This window comes from Camelus ferus, chromosome 16, assembly GCF_009834535.1.
Source record: "Camelus ferus isolate YT-003-E chromosome 16, BCGSAC_Cfer_1.0, whole genome shotgun sequence".
NCBI classification, from domain to species: domain Eukaryota; kingdom Metazoa; phylum Chordata; class Mammalia; order Artiodactyla; family Camelidae; genus Camelus; species Camelus ferus.
Window position 1 is genome coordinate 50,235,152 of NC_045711.1, and position 20,665 is coordinate 50,255,816.

Genomic DNA, 20,665 nt, shown 5'->3' on the forward strand with positions numbered 1-20,665 from the left:
GTTATAATGAAGCACGTCTTCTAGTAATTTCTTGAGTAAAGTGAACATGGGAGCTAAGTTTTTTGAGAGTTGGCATTATCTGAAAATACCTTTATCCTACCATTATATTTGGTTGATAGATTGACAGGCTGTAGATTTTTTTTAAACAACTTTCTTGAAGTAAAACTGACATGAGATTAAAACTAGACATCTTTTTTTCTTTTTTATTGAAGTATAGTCAATTTACAATGTTGTGCCAGTTCCTGGTATACAAAATGTTTCAGTCATACATATACATGCATATATTCCTTTTTGTGTTCTCTTTTTCATTATAGGTTACTACAAGATATTGAATACAGTTCCTTGTGCTATACAGGAGAAACTTGTTTATCTACTATGTATATATATAATGTTTATTTGTAAATATATAAATACATATATATTTGTAGGTAGTATCTGCAAATCTCCCACTTTATTCCTTCCCACCCCCTCCCCCCCGGTAACTATAAGCTTGTTTTCTATGTCTGTGAGTCTAAAACTAGACACCTTTAAAGTAAACAATTTAATAAAGTTTTAACAAATGTATATAACACTCATGGAGCCATCACTATAATCAAGATACAGAACCCAGAAGTCTCCTCTGCTCTATAACCTTTTTCTCACCCCCAGCCCCCATCCCTTCCTGGGAAACTACCTGTCTGTTTTCTGTCACTATACATGAGTTTGCATTTCCTAAAATTTTATATAAATGAAATCATACAGCATGTACTCTTTTTTTGTAAGGTTTTCTCTCATTATTATTGAGATTTATTCCTATTGTATCGTTAATTCATTCTTTTTTATTGCCGAGTAGCAAAATGGAATCATTGTATGGGCAAACCATAGTTTGTTTATTCATTTATTTGTTGATGGGCATTTAGGTGTTACCAGTTTTGAGCTATTATGATCAATTATATGTCTTTGTATGGACTTATGCTTTCATTTTTCTTATATAAATATCTAGGATTGGAATGGATGGTAAGTGGTGTATGTATAGCATTTTAATAAACTACCTGTTTTCCAAAGTGCTTCTACCATTTTACATTCCCATCTGCAATGAATGAGAGTTCCATTTGCTGCACAGACCAGAGAGGGTTTTTTGGTTTTAGGGGGTTTTTTTGGTCATTCTAAGAGATGCATAAGAGCATTTTGTGATTTTAGTTTGTATTTTGCTAATGACCAGTGATGTTGAGCATCTTTTCATGCCCTTATTTGCCATCCATATACCTTATTTGTGAATTGTCTTTTTAGATCTTTGCCTGTTTTCCTTTTACCTGGGTTGTTTCCATTACTGAGTTTTAGTAGTTCTTTATATATTCTAGATACAAATCTTTTATCAGATACATGATTTGCAAATACTGTTTTCCAGTCTGTGGCTTGTCTTATTCTCTCAGTGGTGCCTTTCAAAGACCAGAAGTTTTCAATTTTGATAAAGTCCAGTTTATCAGTTTTTTCCTTTAATGAATCATTTTTGATACTTGTGTACCTAAACTAAGATTGTGAAAGTTTTCTCCAATATTTTTTCTGGATGTTTTATAGTTTTCGCTCTTACTTTTAGATCTATGATCCATTTTGAGTTAATTTTTGTTTATGATATAAGGTATAGATCAAAGTGGTTTTGTTTTTTGTTTTTTGCATATGGTTATCTACTTGTTCCAGCACATTTTGTTGAATGCTATATTTTCTCCACTGAATTGCATTTTCACCCTTATCCAAAAAATCAAGTGACCATATATGTATGGGTCTATTTCTGGGCTCTGTTTCTTTTGATCTATTTGTTTGTCTTTATGTCAAAATCCCACTGCCTAGATTAATGTAACTTCATCATACATCTTGAAGTCATGAAGCTTATGTCTTTGAACTTTCTTGTTCTCAAAATTTGTTTTGGCTATTCTAAGTCCTTATGGTTCCATATGAATTTTAGAATCAGCTTGTCAATTTTTATCCCAAAATCTGCTGTATTTTGACTAATTGTGTTGAATCTGTAAGTCAATTTGGGAAGAATTGGCATTTTAACAATATTGATTCTTCTGATTCATGAACACAGTACATCTTTCCATTTTTTTTTAGATCTTATACTCTTAGAACAACGTCTAATAGTTTTCAAGGTGTCAGTCTTGCACATCTTTGCCAGATTTATCCCCAGTTATTTCATGTTTTTGATGCTATTATAAATGGTATTTTTATTTCAATTTCTGTTTTTTTATTGCTAGGAAATAGAAATACACCTTATTTTTCTGTATTGCTATTGTGTCAGGTGTTCTTGCCAAACTCACTTATTAGCCCAGGTAGCTTTTTGGATGTTTCATCAGATTTTCTGCAGTGATGCATTATATCTGGGAATAAAGATTTATTTAAATTTCTTTCTTTCCAATCTGGATTCTTTTCTGTTTCTTTTTTTTTTTTTTTTTTCTTTTTGCATTGGCTAAATTTTCTAGTACAATATTGAATAAAATTTAGTGACAAAAGCATATATACTCATTTTGTTCCCAGTCTTAGAGGGAAAAAAATCCAGATTTTCGCTATTAAATTTGATGCTATCTTTAGGATTTTCCTAAAAGCTCTGTATCAGGTGAGGAAATTCTCTTCTATTCCTAGTTTGCTGAGGTTTTTTAATCAGGAGTACATCTTGGATTTTGTCAAATGCTTTTTCTGCGTTTCTTGATAATCATATGACTTCTTTTTTAGTCTATTAATATGGTAAATGTTGATTTTCAATGTTGAATTAGCTTTGTATTCCAAACCCATTTGGCCATCCTGTGTTATTTTTATGTACTGTTGAATTCAGTCTGCTAAAAGTTAGTTAAAAATGTTTGCATTCTATACTGATGAGTAAGTAGCATTCTGTAGTTTTCTTGTAATGGCTTTGTCTGGTTTGGGGCTCAGAGTAATGCTGGCCTTTTAGAATGAATAGGAAACTATTTCATCCTCTTCGGTTCCTGGAAGAGTTGATGTAGAATCTGTAGTATTTCTTAAGTAGAATTCCCCAGTGAAGCCATTAGGGCCTTGTTGATGTGAAAGTTTTTAACTACAGATTTGGTTTTTTTACCTATTCAGATTATTATAGTTATTTACCTATTCAAGTAATGTGTTTCTTTATGTGTAAGATTTGGTTTCATGTCTTTCAAAGAATTTGTCCACTTCTTCTAAGTTGTCAAATTTATTAGCCTAAGGTTGTTGGTAGTATACTTACTGTCTTCTTACTATCTATAGAATCTGTAATGATGTCATCTCTCATTCATGATATTGGAAAGTTTGTATCTTTTCTCTTTTTTTCCTTGTCTCTGATTTGAGGTTACTCAGTCTTACTGATCTTATCAAAGAACCAACTTTTTCCTTTTTTTTTTTTTTAATTGATTTTCACTTGGAGTTTTGAGTATAAATTTTCTGGTAAGAATTTTTTTCCTTTAGAAGTTTGAAGGCATTGCTTTTATTAATCGTGTTATTAAGAAGCCAACTGGTTTCCTAATTCTCTTTTCTTTTTATGAGACATAGTGTTTTTCTTGAAGCTTTTAGTATGTCAGAGTTTTGTAATTTTTATAATGATGTACCTTGGTTTTTTTTTTTTTAAGTCATTAAGCTGGTCTTGCATGGTCTCTCATTATAGAAACTGTCTTTTGATCAAAATGGATTTTGTATCTTTTGGATATAACTTTTATCTTTTCTCTTTTATTATCTACTTGTCATAATTTTTTTTTTGAAGTTTTCTTTTGCTCTCTGCATTATTTCTGTCTCCTGTAGATTTTTTTTTTATAAGAGTTGTTTTGTTCTTTCACATTCTTCAGGATTGGTAATCCTTGCCTGTTTGTCCCTATTTTCATGGTTAGTTACTAAACAGCTAATGGGACTGAATGTGCCTAAACTGGGCTTGTCGACTAGTGAGATTCACCATTGTGATTGGTTACTTTTTAAATCTTCTCTCTGGTCTGCACTTTCACTGTAATCTGTTTACATGTGGATATCTTTTTGTTGTGCTTAATATATATTGTAGTTCCATCTATGAATTCATGTTTTCCTTATTTTTTCAGAATTCTCAGCCAGTATCTCATTCAGCTTTACCTTTCTCTGTTCTCCATGTTCTTTCTCTTTGAGAGAATTCGTCGTGACATGTGTTACTGGATCTTTACATTTGGTGTTCTTTTAACCTCTTATTTTCTGTTTTTGTTGTCTTTTTGCTATTTTGGGTTCTTTCTTAAAGTTTATCTTCCATTTCCCCAATTATTTTTCAGACATGTTTATAAACTACTATTTATCCCATCCATTGAGGTTTTTGGGTGTTTATTTTTATAACAGTTAGGTTTTTCGTTTGGTTCTTTTCAAATCTGCCTGATTGCTTTGTATTCTTTGTTCATTTTTCAATAATATTTTTATTTCTTCTTAGACAGTTTTTATATGGTTATTTTATATTCTGTCTCTGGTAGTTCCAGTGCCTAACTATTTGGGATTCCTAATCTATTTCTGCTGACACTTGAGGTGAATTGCTTATTGTGTGTTTGATATTTAATTGTGTCCTGATACTTGATAAAATCTGTGGGAATGCTGAAAGGTCTGAATTGTAGGTGATTATTTTCTGAAATTGTTTAGTATTGCTATTGCTGGGTATCTAGGGACACTGGTAGCCTGGAACCACTGTAATCTTTCAATGTGGGGATTTTCTGACCATCTCGGGTAGAATAAGTTATAATCTCAGAGGAATCCAGGAGGGTAGGGCTTTGGTTGCCAAATCACAGAGAAGCCTCCACCCACAGCATAGGCAGAGGGGCTCTCTTATATATCCCCTTTGCATATAGTCAAATTTTTTTTCCCACCCATTTTTCAGCTCTCGTGGAAGTTGCAGCCCCCTTGGGGTTTTGGTCTGATGCAGGAGTTTCCAGTTAAGCTCCTCACAGTAAATAAATGGTAGGTTTTTACATAGGATAAATTGATTACAGTTCATATATATAGTTCACTAGCATTCTATCCTAATATAAGAAAAACTACTTCCCCAAGTAGAATACAGCTTCCTAACTAGCACGTCTTGGGTTACGTGTATGTCAAGATACTCATTCCTGCAACACTTGCGGCAGTCAGAGGCCTCAAGCTGTGTGCATCCAGGGGCTTATTTCCCTTATGTTGTATAGAGGATCATTTTCTTTGTGTGCAGGGACTGTGGAAGATATCAGAGAGCATTTCTCTAGAAAATTAGTCCTTAAAAATGCCTTGGAAAAGGCTACATACTGTATGTCCCTCTTAAATTATTATAATGTTCATAAGCATATTAAAGGTTCAAAGAGGGCTTTGAAGTAAGGAAAATTTCCCATATGTATTTGACCATAATACTTTTTTTTAATGTTAACAGCCTATAATTATTGAAACCAAAATGTTCGTAATCATTGGCCCCGTGAAATTTTAGGGTTATATTCTCTAAGAAGTAGAATCAGAATAAGATAGTCTGTGTTGACATTTAAGGGTCAGTGAACATGTGTTAGCTGCTAACCAAGCTGGCTGATGAGCTTATGTGTATAAAAGAGCATCTCTGCATGGAGTTAGGATGGATGAATTTATTAGAGCTTAGAATTCTAGCCAGTGTTTAATAAATGTGTATTTCAGGCATTGTAATAGATATTTCATAGTGTCTTTACATTGCCCTTGAGAGAAAAATACATCAAAATTTACCCTGACCTTCAAGGACCCTGGTGATCTGGCAAATGCATCCTCCTCCAACCTTCACCTCCCACACCTCTCACACTGGGCACCAGCCACACTGGCCTTTTAGTACACCAGGTGTATTCCACCCTGAAAGCCTTTGCCTTGCTCTTCCCTTTGCCTAGAATATTTCAGCACCAAATATTCACGTGGCTGCTTTTTTGGTCCTCAGGGTCTTTCCTCACCACTGAATCTCAGTTGACTACCCCTGCCTTGTTACTTTGTTATCACATGGCCTTGCTTGGATTTCTCCCACTAGTAGGCTATATAACTTTTATGAGAACGTGGATCTGGTCTGCTCTGAACACCTCCTTTCTTTAGCCCCTGTTACTGTGAAACACACAAATGCTCGATCAATAATTTTTGAATGTTGAATAAATAAGAGAAAGAAACTCATTACTTGTCCAAATTCACGTAAATAAGTGACAAAGCTGAGTCTCAAACCTCAGTATGTCAGAATTCTGTGCTGTTAGCACCACACTTTAAACAAGGACTACTACCCCATTCTCTACCTCCCACCCTATCAGTTCAAAATATTATTAGACTTTTCCTTTTGAATTGCCTTCAGAGTCTTGTTTATTCTTTTGAAATCTCTTGAGTGGTAGCAGATTTTGATTCTTTGAAGTTATACCTGATTAATAGAAATAACTAAAAGTTACTCAGAACCAAATCTGCTAAATAATCAGAGTAGGGAAAACTATAGTAGGGGGTGGGGGAATCATTCTAAAATGACCACGGACAGTAAGCTTTTCTTTTTTAAATTGGGTCTAAAAGAGAGCTCTAAAGGAAAAATACTAAAAGATAAAGTTAGAGGTTATGACAATATTAGTAGAATATGTGTAGAGCCTCTCAAGGGGGCATCTTAAAAGACTGTATTCATGTGAGTATATAATAGTTCCACTGTGTGGACTAAGAGACCAGTTCTGTTGCTTTTGTAGTTACACCTGATGCAAGTGAAAATCTCAGTTTCCTATCTCAATGCAAATGTTTAATACTAGCGTATCTGAAAATGACACTTTATTCAATAAAACTAAGAGATGCGTTTGGATGGTTTTGTCTTGTCAAGCTTGGGACAGCAGAGTTCAGCTTTGTTATTGGTCATGTTAAGATGTTAAACTAACCAGAAAAGAAATTGTGCATAAAGTGTAAGATGATGCCAAAAAAACTCTTAACTGAAGCAAAAGAATACAGATAGGTGCCAAACTCTAAAGGTTTTTTGGTTGACGGTTTTCACCCTGCTTGTAACTTACTGTATGTTTAGTGATGGTTTGGGGTTTTTATTTCAGATATTCCTTTCTTTTTTCCCTTTGTTATTTCCTATATTATTTTGATTTTCTTCTCACTAAACTTGAAATTTAGAGATTTATTTCAGGAAAAATTGGAGTGGTGGTATCAGTTTAGGGGTCTTTGTGTAGCTTGAATGAGGGAACATGTGAACATTTTTTACAGGAACATATGAGTAGCATTCAATGAACATGATACATAGAATCTTTGTGCTTTTCTTTTGAAAGAGAAATGTTTAGCTTGAGATGACTGTTTTTTCTAACCATTTATGTTAAAGAAAAAAATGAAATATTGGTCACACAGAAATGCTATCTTCTATAATTTTCGAAATAACTAATACCTTAAAATTGTCTCTAAAGTTTTAAATTTTCCATCCTTCCTGAACTCTTAACAGTGATTTTTAAAAGCATCTATATATTTCCTGCATGCTCTAAATTATAATAGAAATTTACAATTCTAGAGATGAGGCAAATTAAGAAATCATCTTAATTTGTTATGTGTATTTTACCACAGTTTTAAAAAAAGAAATCATCTGATCTTATCTCATTTTCATAGAGAAGTGATGTATCTAGTTTATGGCAAAACTGGAATTATTACATGGTCTTGTGATTCCCATTGGGTGTTTTTTCCATCATTATTGTTACTCTTCTTAGCTAACATGGTAGCTAGTAGATTTGTGCTTCATTGAAGCGGAGGGCTCCATTTTGACACAAACATTCAGCTTTTCATTATAAAATAAAACTACCATTTCTCAGGGCTAGACTTTCATTTTTCAAACCCTCACTTAACTAGAATTTGAACTAAGATGTTTTAGGTGGTATATATGAGTGCTACGTCATGTGTTACTGATGTCTTCTACTTTTAAGACTGAACATTCTTCACGATCCAAAAGGAAAAGAAGAGACTCATTCGGGATGTTTGACGGTTATGATAGCTGCAGTGAGGACACAAGTAGCAGCTCCAGCTCTGAGGAGAGTGAAGAAGAAGTTGCTCCTTTACCTTCCAATCTCCCAATTATCAAAAACAATGGCCAAGTCTACACGTACCCAGATGGTAAATCTGGCATGGGTGAGTAGGAGTGCTTCAGCATTCGGGTGAACAGCCTTCACCTGTTATACACCTTCATATTTGAGGGTATGTTTTGATTGCATTTCTTCTGTCATTTCTCTTAAAATTTTTAAAGAACAGTTTAAAGAAACACTGTCTGAAACTTAGAGTTCTAGATAAGATCACTGGGTTTGTGTTAGGTCTCTTTATTTTGCCTACCTACCACCTCCTAGTGGAAAGCAAGTAGAACAAAATGAAAACAAAAAAGGCTGTTGAGAAACTTAATGTGGACTTAAATTCTGTAATTAAATAATAAATCCCTGTATAACTAGAAGTGTGTAAGATAATAGACTTACAGAGTTGAGACTTTCAAGGTAAGTCTCCCTCTGTAACAGTTCCTTATAAGAAGTTTTCTGTTCTAACACTTCCAGTGATAGAGTATTTTTGATTACCAGAATATTCTTTATATTGAACCAAAATTATCCGTGCTCTCATTTTTGTCTTTTGGTCTTAATTTTGCTTTTTGAAGTACACAGAATAATTCCAATCCTTGTTACGATGACAACTCTTCTCTTCACACTAGAACACTTATTTCTAGTGTGTCTCTAGAGCACATTAACCCTCGTTGCTTCTACCGTTTCTCATAGTATCACAGTGATTTAATTCATCAATATCCTGTTCTTCTGGGGACACTTCAGATTATGTGTTAGTAGGGTGACAGCTTGTCCTGATTTGCCCAAGAATGTCTTGGTTTTAGGAATAAAAGTTCCACATCCTGGAAAAGATCTCAGGCAAATGGTTGGTCACCATATGTGACTGGGGCAGAAGATAGTTCATCTTTTATCTTCCTTTTTCAGGACACTGTATTTCCATTGAGGCCACCAAAATTGCTTTAACTTTTTTGAAACTAATACTAAATTTGCAGATAACTAGAATCACATGGCCTAAAACAATTTAAACCAACCTTGTGCTTTTGCAGTTGATTTTTTAAACCCAAAGCTTAAGACTTTAAAACTCTCCATGTAACATTTTTCTTACTAAACTTTGGTCTTAGAAATTTTTTATTCTTAATTCTGTCATGTAATGTTGAATGCAATGTCATCTGATACTGATTAATATATTATCAAATATTGCAGATTTGATAATAATGCCCTGTTATATTCTAGTCTTTTGATTAAAAAATTGAGCAGCACAAGCCTGGTAGAGAGTCCTGTAGACCATATCAAAGAACTTAACTTTATTTATCAGGACCCACTAGGTGTGGTCATCCAACCAGTTAAAACCTACCTTAGGTGTCTTCTACTTCAGCTTAAATTTCTCCATCCTTACTGACAGAACTGCATGAGAAATTATATCAAATGTGTTAACTCTCAGTAATACACATTTTGCCATGGTTTAGTTATAACATATTAATCTGGTAATCTTTTCACAAAAAGGAGCTTTATATGTGCCAGACTCTGTTTTAGATATTAGAAATACAGATATGAATAGTATAGAATAAAGTTCCTGATGGAGCTCACATCCTAGTCATGGGAATTCTAGTTTGACATGTTCAATTTTTGACAAAGATATACTCTCCCCTTGGGATCACATTTTTTTTAACCTAGTTAACAAACCTTCTTAATAATCTGTTCTAGAATTTTTACAACAGAAATTCATTCAGGTTTTTTTTTTCCCCTTGGACACCTTTGTTTATCTCTAATCCCCTGGCACCTTACATTTTTCTATGATTTGTTATTATTTATTATAAGTACTGGTTAAACTATCAGTTCCTCTAGTTTTAACTGTTTGGGTGGAGATTTGAACCCACTTACACAGTTATTTGCAATATTGTCTTTTTCCCTCCAACTTTATTGGGTAATAATTGACCAGCATAATTGTATATGCTTAAAGTGTGCAGTGTGGTGATTTGATATACATGTATACAGTGGAATGATTACCAGGATCAAGGTAATGAACACATCAATCATCTCACAAAATTAACTGTGTGTGTGTGAGAGATGTGAGCACAAGGTTTACTCTTAGCAACTTTCATGTATACAGTACTGTATTACTAACTATAATCACCATGCTGTACCTAAAATCCTCACAACTTATTCTTTTTAAAATTGAAAATTTGTACCCTTTGACCTTCACCTCCCCATTTTTCCCTCTCCCCAACCACTGGCAACCACCGTTCTATGAAATGGGCCTTTTTTTTCCCTTTTAAGGATTCCATGTATAAGTGATACCATACACTTTGTCTCTCTCTTTCTGACTTACTTCACTTAGCACAATCCCCCCAGTTTCATCCATGTTGCCAGAAATGAGAAGATTTTCTTCTTTTTATGGCTGAATAATATTCCATTATATGTGTGTGTGTGTGTGTGTGTGTGTGTACACCACATTTTTAAAATCTACTCATCCATCAAAACACATGTAACGTGTTTCCATAACTTGGCTGTTGTGAATAATACAACAGTGAACATGGGAAGGCAGCTGTCTCTTTGAGATACTGATTTAGAGTCACCTAATTTTTGATAAGTGCGCCAAGAACACAGAATGGGGAAGGGATAGTCTTTTCAGTAAATGGTGCTGGAAAATTGGATATTCACATGCAGAGAATGAAACTGGACCCCTATCTTACACGACTCACAAAAATTAACTTGAAATGGATTCAAGTCTTAAATGGAAGACCTGAAACTGTAAAGCTCTTAGAAGAAAACATAGGAAAAAAGCTTCTTGACATTGGTCTTGGCAGTGGTGTCTTGGATAAGACACCAAAAGCACAGGTAACAAAAGCTAAAATAAACAGTGAGACTACCTCAAACTAAAGAGGACTGAATAGCAAAGGAAACAATAAATTGAAAAGGCAACCTACACAGTGAAAGAAAATACTTGCAAACTATATATCTAATCAGGGGTTAATATCCAAAATATATAAAGAACTTATCTGACTCAATAGCAAAAAAAAAAAAAAAAAGGCAAATAATCCAATTAAAAAAATGGGCAAAGGACCTGAATAGACATTTTTCCAAAGAAGACAGAAATGGCCAGTAGGTATATGAAAAGATGCTCAACTCACTAATCATCAGGGAAATGAAGATCAAAACCACAGTGAACTATCACCTCACACCTGTTAGGATGGCTAGTGTCAAAAAGACAGGAAGTAACCTCAAATGTTGAGGATGTGGAGAAAAGGGAACTCACTCTCGGTGATAATGTAAATTGGTACAGCCATTACTGAAAAACAGTATGGTGAGTCCTCAAAAACTTAACATGTGACTACCATATAAATCAGCTACCCCACAACCTATTTATCTTTTTTTGAGCTTCACTTCTTGTTACCCTTGTTCTTCTAATTCTGCCTTTCAGATTATTGTCCTTAATGCTAATTTACAAAAGAGAGACACAATAGTAGTGAGTTTTGTTGCCTTCTTAATAATACAGCACCCACCTCAAGCTTTGAACCTATTTTTTTCTCTCCTGAACATAACCTGAAAGAATCTTCATGTTGCCTTTAGCATTTTTCCAATAGTTGGCTATTTTTATGTTTCAATCTTTGCAGTGTTTGAAAGGCCTTTGCTGCACTTTGTATTAATCTTTAGTTGTGTTGCACTTCTTTTCATATTTTGTTTACAATCCTTTCAAACATTGGCGCTTACAATGTCTGGCATGAGGTGAGCACAAAGGAAATGTTAGTTGAATCTAACTTACATATGTATGTGTGTCTTTTGACCCTTTTCAGACCTTAAGCTATTATCAGACCTTCTGGAGCCTGTAGCCACAGCAGCATACCAGTCTTTTCTCTAACTTTTATGTAGGCTTTTCTGTCATTTATATAACATAAAAAAAATTTCTATCTGTTTTGAAGGAAATGTCTTAAAATCTTTAGATAATTGGAGAAATTATTAAACTGTTAGATAAAAGTTGGTTTTATTATATGATTATAACAGCAGTGTTTTTATTTTGTTAATTAGCTACCTGTGAAATGTGTGGGATGGTTGGTGTACGAGATGCTTTTTACTCTAAAACAAAGCGTTTCTGCAGTGTTTCATGTTCAAGAAGTTATTCGTCAAACTCCAAGAAGGCAAGCATTTTGGCCAGACTTCAGGTAACGGTACAGAAACCTTCTTATTCTTTATATCTATTATTTCTATGGCTTTCACCGTTTATCTGTCATTTGATTGTGATTCACTGCACTCCACCTCGGCCTGATTGGCCAGTTATCATTTTATACCCCACATGCTTAGGAAATATGTGAGCCCTAAAGTTTGTTCATTCATTCTGTAAAATTGATTAGCTGTTATAAATAGAGAAGGCATACTATCCAAAATAAACTATGAATTGTTTGTGTGAGTTATTTTCTAAATAACTATAAATATAATTAACATCTTTTTATAGACATAATTGAAGCCATTTTTTCCCCGTTGTTTTCTTTTGAGTTAACATCAAGGTAGAAAGTTTCAGTATTGGGGGTTTGATTTACCCTTTGGTTTTATTTTTCCATCATCTTTGGTTTGTACTTTTGATTGCAACCTATTTGATACCTTGACCAAGTGTATCTGGTTAATCCAACTAATCTTTTTGAAAACGTTCATGATACAGAAAGAAAATCATCTTTCTTTAAATGTACATTAGTGCCTACAAAATGCCTAGAAATTTGACCATTTGACTAAGTTATTTCTATTGTATTGTATAAACGACTTTTTAAAGGCATTACATATCTGATTTTTGCAATATATTTTATTTGAATGATCACATTTTTCTTATTCTTTATCTTATGTGATCATTACATAGCACTGAAAGGGTTATTTAAATTCCCCAAATTAAGGAAATACATCACTTAGATGTATTTCTGTATTTCAGATAGACAGTACCTAAAGATCCTGAGCAATGGTCTGTACCCAAATGGATGGCAGTTTGTCACACTGTGAATTTGGCCCATGATCATTTTGTCATTGATCTTTTGCGTTAGCACTAAAGGTATAAACCTCAGTCACTTGCTCTTTAAACGTTAAATTATCTTCTCTTATATAAATAGCAATGCTTGGCAGCCTGCATGAGTGAATAACCACTGGTTTTATCTAGTGTAAGAAGGAATCAAGTATCCACCACAGCCTATGTTTTAACATCTTATGGGATATAATTTTTATTAACATATTAATTTGCATATTGCTATTTTAGTCTGTGCCAGCTCTGCTACCCATATTAGAAATTTACATTGTAGCAGAACTCCAGAAAACACTTCTCATGTTAAAATTCCTCATATGTTTCCTTTGCTTTAATAATTTTCTAAACCCTCAATGTTTACTTAAGCAGAATGAGTAGTATGTAATCAAGTTAGTTTTTGGTTTTGGGGGTAGGGGTTGAAAAAGAATCCTATTTACTTAACTCTTCTTGTTTTAGGGTAAGCCTCCAACAAAGAAAGCAAAAGTTCTTCAGAAACAACCTTTAGTTGCTAAACTAGCTGCATATGCTCAGTATCAAGCTACCTTGCAAAACCAAGCAAAGACTAAAGCAGGTAATGTGGGTGAATGCAGTGGAAGTGAAATACTTGGTAAGGTTTCATTTAGTTTTAATTAATGACATTTTAATCTTGAGTTCTGTTAAACTAATCTTATTCTGTGCCCATTATGACACTAGGCATCCTGATAGCAGTTTTCAATAAATTAGAAGAAAATAGTTGTGTTCACAAGTTATGGCGCTTGTGGCAATCTCCTTAATATATATGTGTTTTATTTGGCTTATTATTTTTGTGTACTGATTCTCTATGCTGTGGAAGGTGGGGAATATTGTGGAGATAGTGAGCAAAGAAATACGACATTTAGTAAGCTTCAAAGGGATTGGGGAGAAGAAAGTAATGAGAGAAGGAAATTGAGGAAAGGACCATTTTTAACAGAAGATTCTTAACAGGAGTGCAAAGACCAGGAGGTAAGTAGGGAGTGAGGCAATGAAAGCAGGGAGTGAGACAATGGACAACCCTAGCGAAGATGTGATACTGGATAGAAATCTCGTGAGGTTCACAGTAAGAGCTGCATGGGAATAAAACACAAAAGCCGCCATAGCAGTGCGTGTTATCCTGAACGTCTCTGCTCTCAGCTGTTCTTTGTTTCTTAGAACTAGAGAGCTCTTACTTCACTTCCCAAAGAGCATATGTTATATATAGAAGAGTTAAACTGCTGTTGTTGGCAAACATGATACATACTAAAGTTTGTGTTTACTTAAGAGAAGCTCTATCTTTACAGAAAGAAAACTCCCTATAAATTAATAAATAAGTTAATTTCAATTCACATTTTAAAATAATAGCCTTCTTACAAATAAAGATTTGAGAACTGTGATACATCTAAGTTTATTCTGTTTCAGCAGCAGTCTCCATGGAAGGTTTCAGCTGGGGTAACTACATCAATAGCAATAGCTTTATAGCAGCTCCAGTTACCTGCTTTAAACATGTGAGTATGGAATTTCTCACCTCACATTGAAATGCTTAGTCATCGTTTAACTCTGAAGGCACAGTAACATTTAAGTGTCTTATCCTTAGAAGGTCTTTATACATTGTAATGGAAATGTTACTTTTTCATTAATTACTATACTTATTAATAGCTAAGTAACTTCTCTAAATTTTATAAGTAAAAGGTTTCTGAAAAGGGTGCAAGTTGAAATTATTTTAAACACAGAAAAGCACATCTCATCCAATTTTCGCATTTAGTTGAATCATATAAAATTGCTGGTTTTGTATATCAAAAATAGTTGTGTATCAGCAACACCATATGGTTCAACCTAAAAGAAACCATCCATCTATATGTTACCTAAATTTTTGTGATTTGACTTAATAATTCAGAAAAGGAAATCTTTCTCTGGTGCTGTTTTGTCTCCAAATGTAAAATCACAAAAACAAAGAAGGAACTACTAATAATATAATATAGTGGTCTGAAATAACCTTTTACAATATGTTCTTTTTAACAGGTAGGTTATTACAGAGCATCTGCAGTAATTCAGAATTGTGTTAAAAAAAATGTCTCTAATGATAAATTCTTTTCTTCTGGTTTCATTCATTTTGATTATTTCTGGTTTATTCTCTCTAATACTTTTTTTTAACCTGAGTACAGGTTTGTATTTAAAGGTTTTATCTACTGACCATGTATAAGAAGAAAATAGAATTTAGAAAGTTAATAAATGAAATTTTGTTTATACTTAACATTTTGTTAACTTGGGTCTTTACTGATAAATAATAGCATGTGAACAAAACAGAGCTTGAGTTCTTGCTGTGGAAATCCAAATGAATTTTCATTCATTCTTGGCCAATAAAGGATCTTGATGAAGGCCAAGCATTTTAATTCAGTGGTAGAAATGTAAATTAAAGCCAGGTTGATTCATTTGTTCGTTTTCTTTCTTCAAAGTGTAGATGCTAAGCCCTTAGTTAGCAGCATGCTGACTATCTGAACCAGCCCAAGTGGAATCTCAGATACTTTATTTCAGTGTAAAATAGCGGTAATGTGATACTGTAATGTTGATAGTAGTGTCACATTTGTGAGATATGTTAAAGACATAGCAACAGAAGCTCTCAGAGAACTACAAAGGAAATTTTTGACTTTCCTCTCTTGGGATAGTTCTTTTTGGTCCTAAGAAGCTCAGAATTAGATTAAGTTCTCAGTTATAATAGCTCTTTCATCCCAGATTCCTGGAACATTTGTCTGTAGTCTGCTAAACAGACTTTATCTCTTTTCCTATCTTTGTTTTATTATTTTGTTTTTTATGTTTTAATATCATAAGCTGTGTCAAGCTATTTTATGTAAGTAGGATATTTTTTAAATAGCATTTCAGAGTCCCAAAGTACAATATTTTATTATACTTTTTATTTGTATCATGTCCACATCTTTGAATAGTAATACTATATTAAAGTTCTTTGTTAGAAAATTTCTGTTATAATAATGAAATTGATTTTTGTTTTCAGCTTTGCTTTTTTAAAGTTAAAGTGTTCTGTCACATAGAACAGAGCAGCTAGCCATGGCTGTATTATTAATAATGATACCGTGGAACCTCCTCTTTCTCACTCAGAAGCAAAGCATCTGTCACCCAATGCCTTCCTGTTTCACTTATCATCTTCCTTTACTGCATGCTTCTTATCAAATAGGAAACATTTTATACTGATAGTGTCTTAGTATGTTTTAGCACAAAATAAGTTTGCTTTGTTGCCTTAACCAGCATCTTCATTTGAAGTCATTTGGTTTAAGAAGTCAGACTTCATACTATACTTAATTTTGTCCTTTGGAATCGGCTCTTCATGGTTCTTCCCCTCAGATAGCTTTCATGGTCTCCAAGGAGAGTTCCTGGCTTTAGCTTTAGAAAACCTATTGCCAGGAACAGCTGCAAGCACAGGATCCTTCCTTGAATCATCAGTCTTCTAGTCTTCTGACACTTGATGTCTGTTCTAACACTGGTTCCTCAGTAGGGCCCCTTCCTCCAGACTGCACCTGCCTTGTCTCCAACTTGAGCACAGTTCGGGAGCCTTTCGCTGCTGCTGGGGGATTCTTTGTTCAAACAGAATTTTTTGAAACATTCAATGTGTAACATGGAAACAGAGCTGCTCTGATTGAACCAGGATTTGGGGGTGGGGACAGTGTCACAGCCTTGACTGCCTTGCTTCTTTAACATAACTCAAACTCTCTTTGGAGTAAGGACCCCAGGTAAACATTTTATATTTTTCCAGCACTTAAATATGATTATGATTAGTTCTAAAATCACAGAATTTCAATAAAAGAATTCCTCTTTTCCATGGTCTACCTTTAAATTTCTGGGGAGTTTCTGCAAAGTGTATCATGGAACCATATTCTCTTTGATTATTGCTGTTATTATGCATAGTGGTTTATAATCAGTCACAGTGTTTGACCTTTTTTATAATTAGCAATGGAAATGGGGCCCAGTTGTCACTAAATATATCTACTTAAGAATCTGTATATTATGATTGCCATATATCTAATATAGCTTTTATTTTATCTTGATGGTAGTTTTCAGACTTTTTTTTTAAGCATTACAATTTCCCTTTTCCCTAATAAACATAGCTAGGATGAGGGGAGGCTGCACTGATTGATCTGGCAGAAGTAGGGTGTATGGCCAGAGCCTTGGCCCCTGATCTTTGATTCCCTCTTCTTTGGCAGTCCTTGAGGTTGGAAACCATTGAATTAGGTAATATCACTTTTAATTAATTCCAAATCATATGGTCACAAAGCTGTAAGGAATCTTAAAAATTACCTAGCTCATCTCCATCTCTTATTATAAATGAAGAAACTCTTGCTCCCTTTTTTAGTAGGTGGATAGAAATTCTCAACTTTGGGCTTTAACCTGCTGATATAGTCTTTTTTAACATAGTTTGTATTAAATCCCTATAGGAAAAACATTTCTGTGTTTCCCCTTTATTTACACACTCTACCACACAATACTTCTGATAACAAGGTGTGTGAGTTTTACAGCTATCAAGCAATTCTTTGACATCAGCTCGGTGTCCTACAATTCAGTTCAGTTCTAACACTATCTATCTGGAGTTAGCATCAGATACCACAGTGAAGGGCTTAGTCCCGCAAGATTGCCCCCACTTCAAACACCCGTTGCAAGTCCCACATTGTCACCAATACTTCTAATGAATCAGCTATAAATCAGGGTTCCTGTGACCCCTTCTGTGGGCTTGATAATTTGCTAAAATGGCTCACAGAATTCAGGGAAAAACTAGGTTTACTGGTTTATTATTGAGGATATAATAAAAGATACAGATGAGCCCCAGATGAAGAGATGTGGAGGGCAAGGTATGTGAGAAGGGACACAGAGTTTCCATGCCCTCTCCAGGCGTGCTGCTCTCCTCACACCTGTACTCGTTCACCAGCCCAGAAGCCCTCCAAACCTTCTGTACTGGGATTTTTATGGAGGCTTCATCACATAGGCTTGAAGGGTCATTAACTCAATGTCTAGCCCCTCTCCCTTTCCTTTCCTGGAGGATAAGGGATAGGGCTGAAAGTTCCAAGCATCTAATCATAGTTTGGTCTATTCCCATCCAGAATCTCTCTAGGGACTCACAAAGAGTTGCCTGATTAGAACAAAAGATACTCTTTTTTATTTTTTCAAAAAAAATTTTTTTTATTGAAGTATAGTCAGTTTACAATGTTGCATCAATTTCTGATGTAGAGCATGTTTCAGTCATACATATACATAGATATATTCTTTTTCATCGTAGGTTACTACAAGATACTGAATATTGTTCCCTGTGCTATACAGTATAAGCTTGTTTATCTGTTTTATATATAGTGCTTAGTATCTGCAAATTTCTAACTCCCAATTTACCCTTCTCACCCTCTTTCCCCACTGGTAACCATAAGCTTGTTTTCTCTAAGAGAAAAGATATTCTCGTCACTGAAAGAATTCCAAAGAATTTAGGAGCTCTATGTCTGGAATCAGGGTCAAAGATCAAATCTTAGAAGAGAAGATACATCTAGTTCTCTTATCACTTAGGAGAATACGAAGGTTTTAAGAGCTCTGTGCCAGTAACAGGGGCAGAGACCAATACATATTTTTTCTATTATTTCACAGCTTCAGAAAGCAGTAACCTTATCTATACTAACTGGAAAATCTCCAAAATACCACGTGCCATTTAGGTACACTGGTATTAATGCATATAATTATACATTAACGAAATTCACAGATTTTTTTCTCCTATTAATAAATTATGTTTGAACCCAAGAGAGCCTCTCATTGATCTGTGTGTATGCAGAACATTTAGCTTTAAAGCAGTCTTAATTTTTTTTAAGACTGTAGTCTTTTAAATTGAAGCACTTCTGCTTCTCATTATTTGCATTGTAAAATCAAGTAAAATATTTCTTTCCTAAGCATTACAGCACAAGCCAAAATGTACTAGTATCAAGTGTACGTGAATCATACAAAAGCTAAAATCATACTCTTTTAGTTATGTATTTATAGACTTAAGATTTCTTTTGTTTGGTGCCTAGATTATATATTCTGGTATCTTATTGATACTGTCATTGCAAAAATCAGAAATGTAATCATCCTACTTTTTTCTCCCTTGAAAAAAATTATAGTTATGTATTTTTTAAAAAGATCCTTTGTACACGTGCATGCTGCAACTTTAAAGCTGAGTGTACCGTACTGTTTCATCCTGCCTCCACAGTGTTACTCATATGATACTTTCTTATCCTCTCTTTGGTACCTGACCTGTATGCCAGCTGTTTTGAGGGTATAAGGTTATCCATATTTCTTTGCAACATGTATTATTACAAGTATATTTCTGGATCTTTAAAGACAAAAACAAAGGCCCTTTTGTTTGTATTTGTGCAGTAACAATAGTTGATAGTGAAATTCATGATCTCTTTCTTGGGTCTGTGTTTATTAGTAAAATAGTCTGTTTTAAATAGAATCATTCTTTGTTTTTCCCTAGCCTTAACCATACACACACACTTAACCACAGCTCCATTGAAAATAGAGAATAAATACAACTTCACATCCATTTTAATTAGAGTTAGAATCTTCAGTATGTCATTGTAGATTGCAGAATTTCTTTCCAATGAAAATAAAATTAGTTTCTGGCACTTGGTAGTGCTCCATCTGATCTACCTGTTGTGAGCGTAGCCACAAAATAGATGCTCTGCAGGAAAATTTTTTTTTTAAAAAATCACCTGTTTTAAAAGAAGCCTAAATAATCTAGATAATTTTCATTTAATTTTTTTAAGTGATGGACTGTTTCATGCCTTTCAAATTAGTAACCACTGCTTCCTATCTCTTCTACATACACTAGCAGTCTCTCATTCTTAGTCTTACTTTTACCTCAAGCGTCCCGCCTTCCTTTTGTACTCCCCTTGTACTCCCCTGTACTCCCTGTACTCCCTGCTGTCACCACCCCAAAAAGTAGAATCTGTTATCAGATCAAAAAGTGAGTGGACTTTCTGGAGAAAGAGGGAACAGTTTTTGTTGTTTCTACTTCCTGCCAATTCCAGCAGACAATGTTTAAGAATTCTGGATTTCTTTCTAGTTAATTTCCTATAATGTTTTCTCCCCTTTTTGGCCAAATAACCGTTTATCTTTCTCTAGTAGATGCACTTTAGTGACTGTTTGCCTATTAGTCAAAGTATTTTGATGGTGGCTTTTTGTGTATTTGCTGTATTATTCTTGGAATCAACTTTTGGTTATCTCTGTGCAACTTCAGGGCTAACCTCTACCTGCTTAAACTCTTTGTTACTATTGAAGATTGTGTGGGAATATCAAAAGGTATAGGTTGTCAGCTCTATGGAGGGAAATCTGTATTTCTGCTCTAACGCATCCTGTGTACAGTGTGTCAGCCCTCTGAGAGTCTAAATACTAGACATCTGGGCTATTGGACTATCTGAGAATGTTCTTCAAGTGCAGAAAAAATAAGACATTTCCCACCCAGTGTTATTTTCTTACAGACAGTCAGTCAGGTGGAGGTTATCATACATTTGTGTTGGGGAGCCCTCAGCATTTGGATTTGGTCATGTCCTGCAGGACCTGATGACAGCTTACCTTGCAGGAAAGGAGATTCACTCCCAGATAGCCCTCACGAGTGGCCCTGGAGCAGGAAGTGGTGAAGCAGATCTTCCTGGTTTGGGAGGAACCTGAGGTGGACCTCTCGTCC

At 34.5% G+C, this 20,665-nt stretch overlaps 1 protein-coding gene across 14 annotated transcripts in view; it reads left to right on the forward strand.

Moving 5' to 3' along the window:
• MBTD1 (mbt domain containing 1) overlaps window positions 1-20,665 on the forward strand; it is a 62,242-nt gene that overhangs the window by 17,254 nt on the left and 24,323 nt on the right. For 6 of the 14 annotated variants that reach the window (XR_004326527.1, XM_032498091.1, XM_032498094.1 and 3 more), the window contains 4 exons: window positions 7,854-8,055; window positions 11,994-12,133; window positions 13,423-13,537; window positions 14,380-14,465. Coding sequence is in view for 13 of the 14 variants with exons in the window: in XM_032498085.1 (XP_032353976.1) it covers window positions 7,854-8,055; window positions 11,994-12,133; window positions 13,423-13,537; window positions 14,380-14,465 (543 nt within the window). In the remaining variant the exon portion in view is untranslated. Of the gene's footprint in view, window positions 1-4,837; window positions 4,918-7,853; window positions 8,056-11,993; window positions 12,134-12,882; window positions 13,000-13,422; window positions 13,538-14,379; window positions 14,466-20,665 lie in introns of those variants that run through there. The other 8 variants (XM_032498092.1, XM_032498095.1, XM_032498088.1 and 5 more) reach the window with 6 other exon arrangements.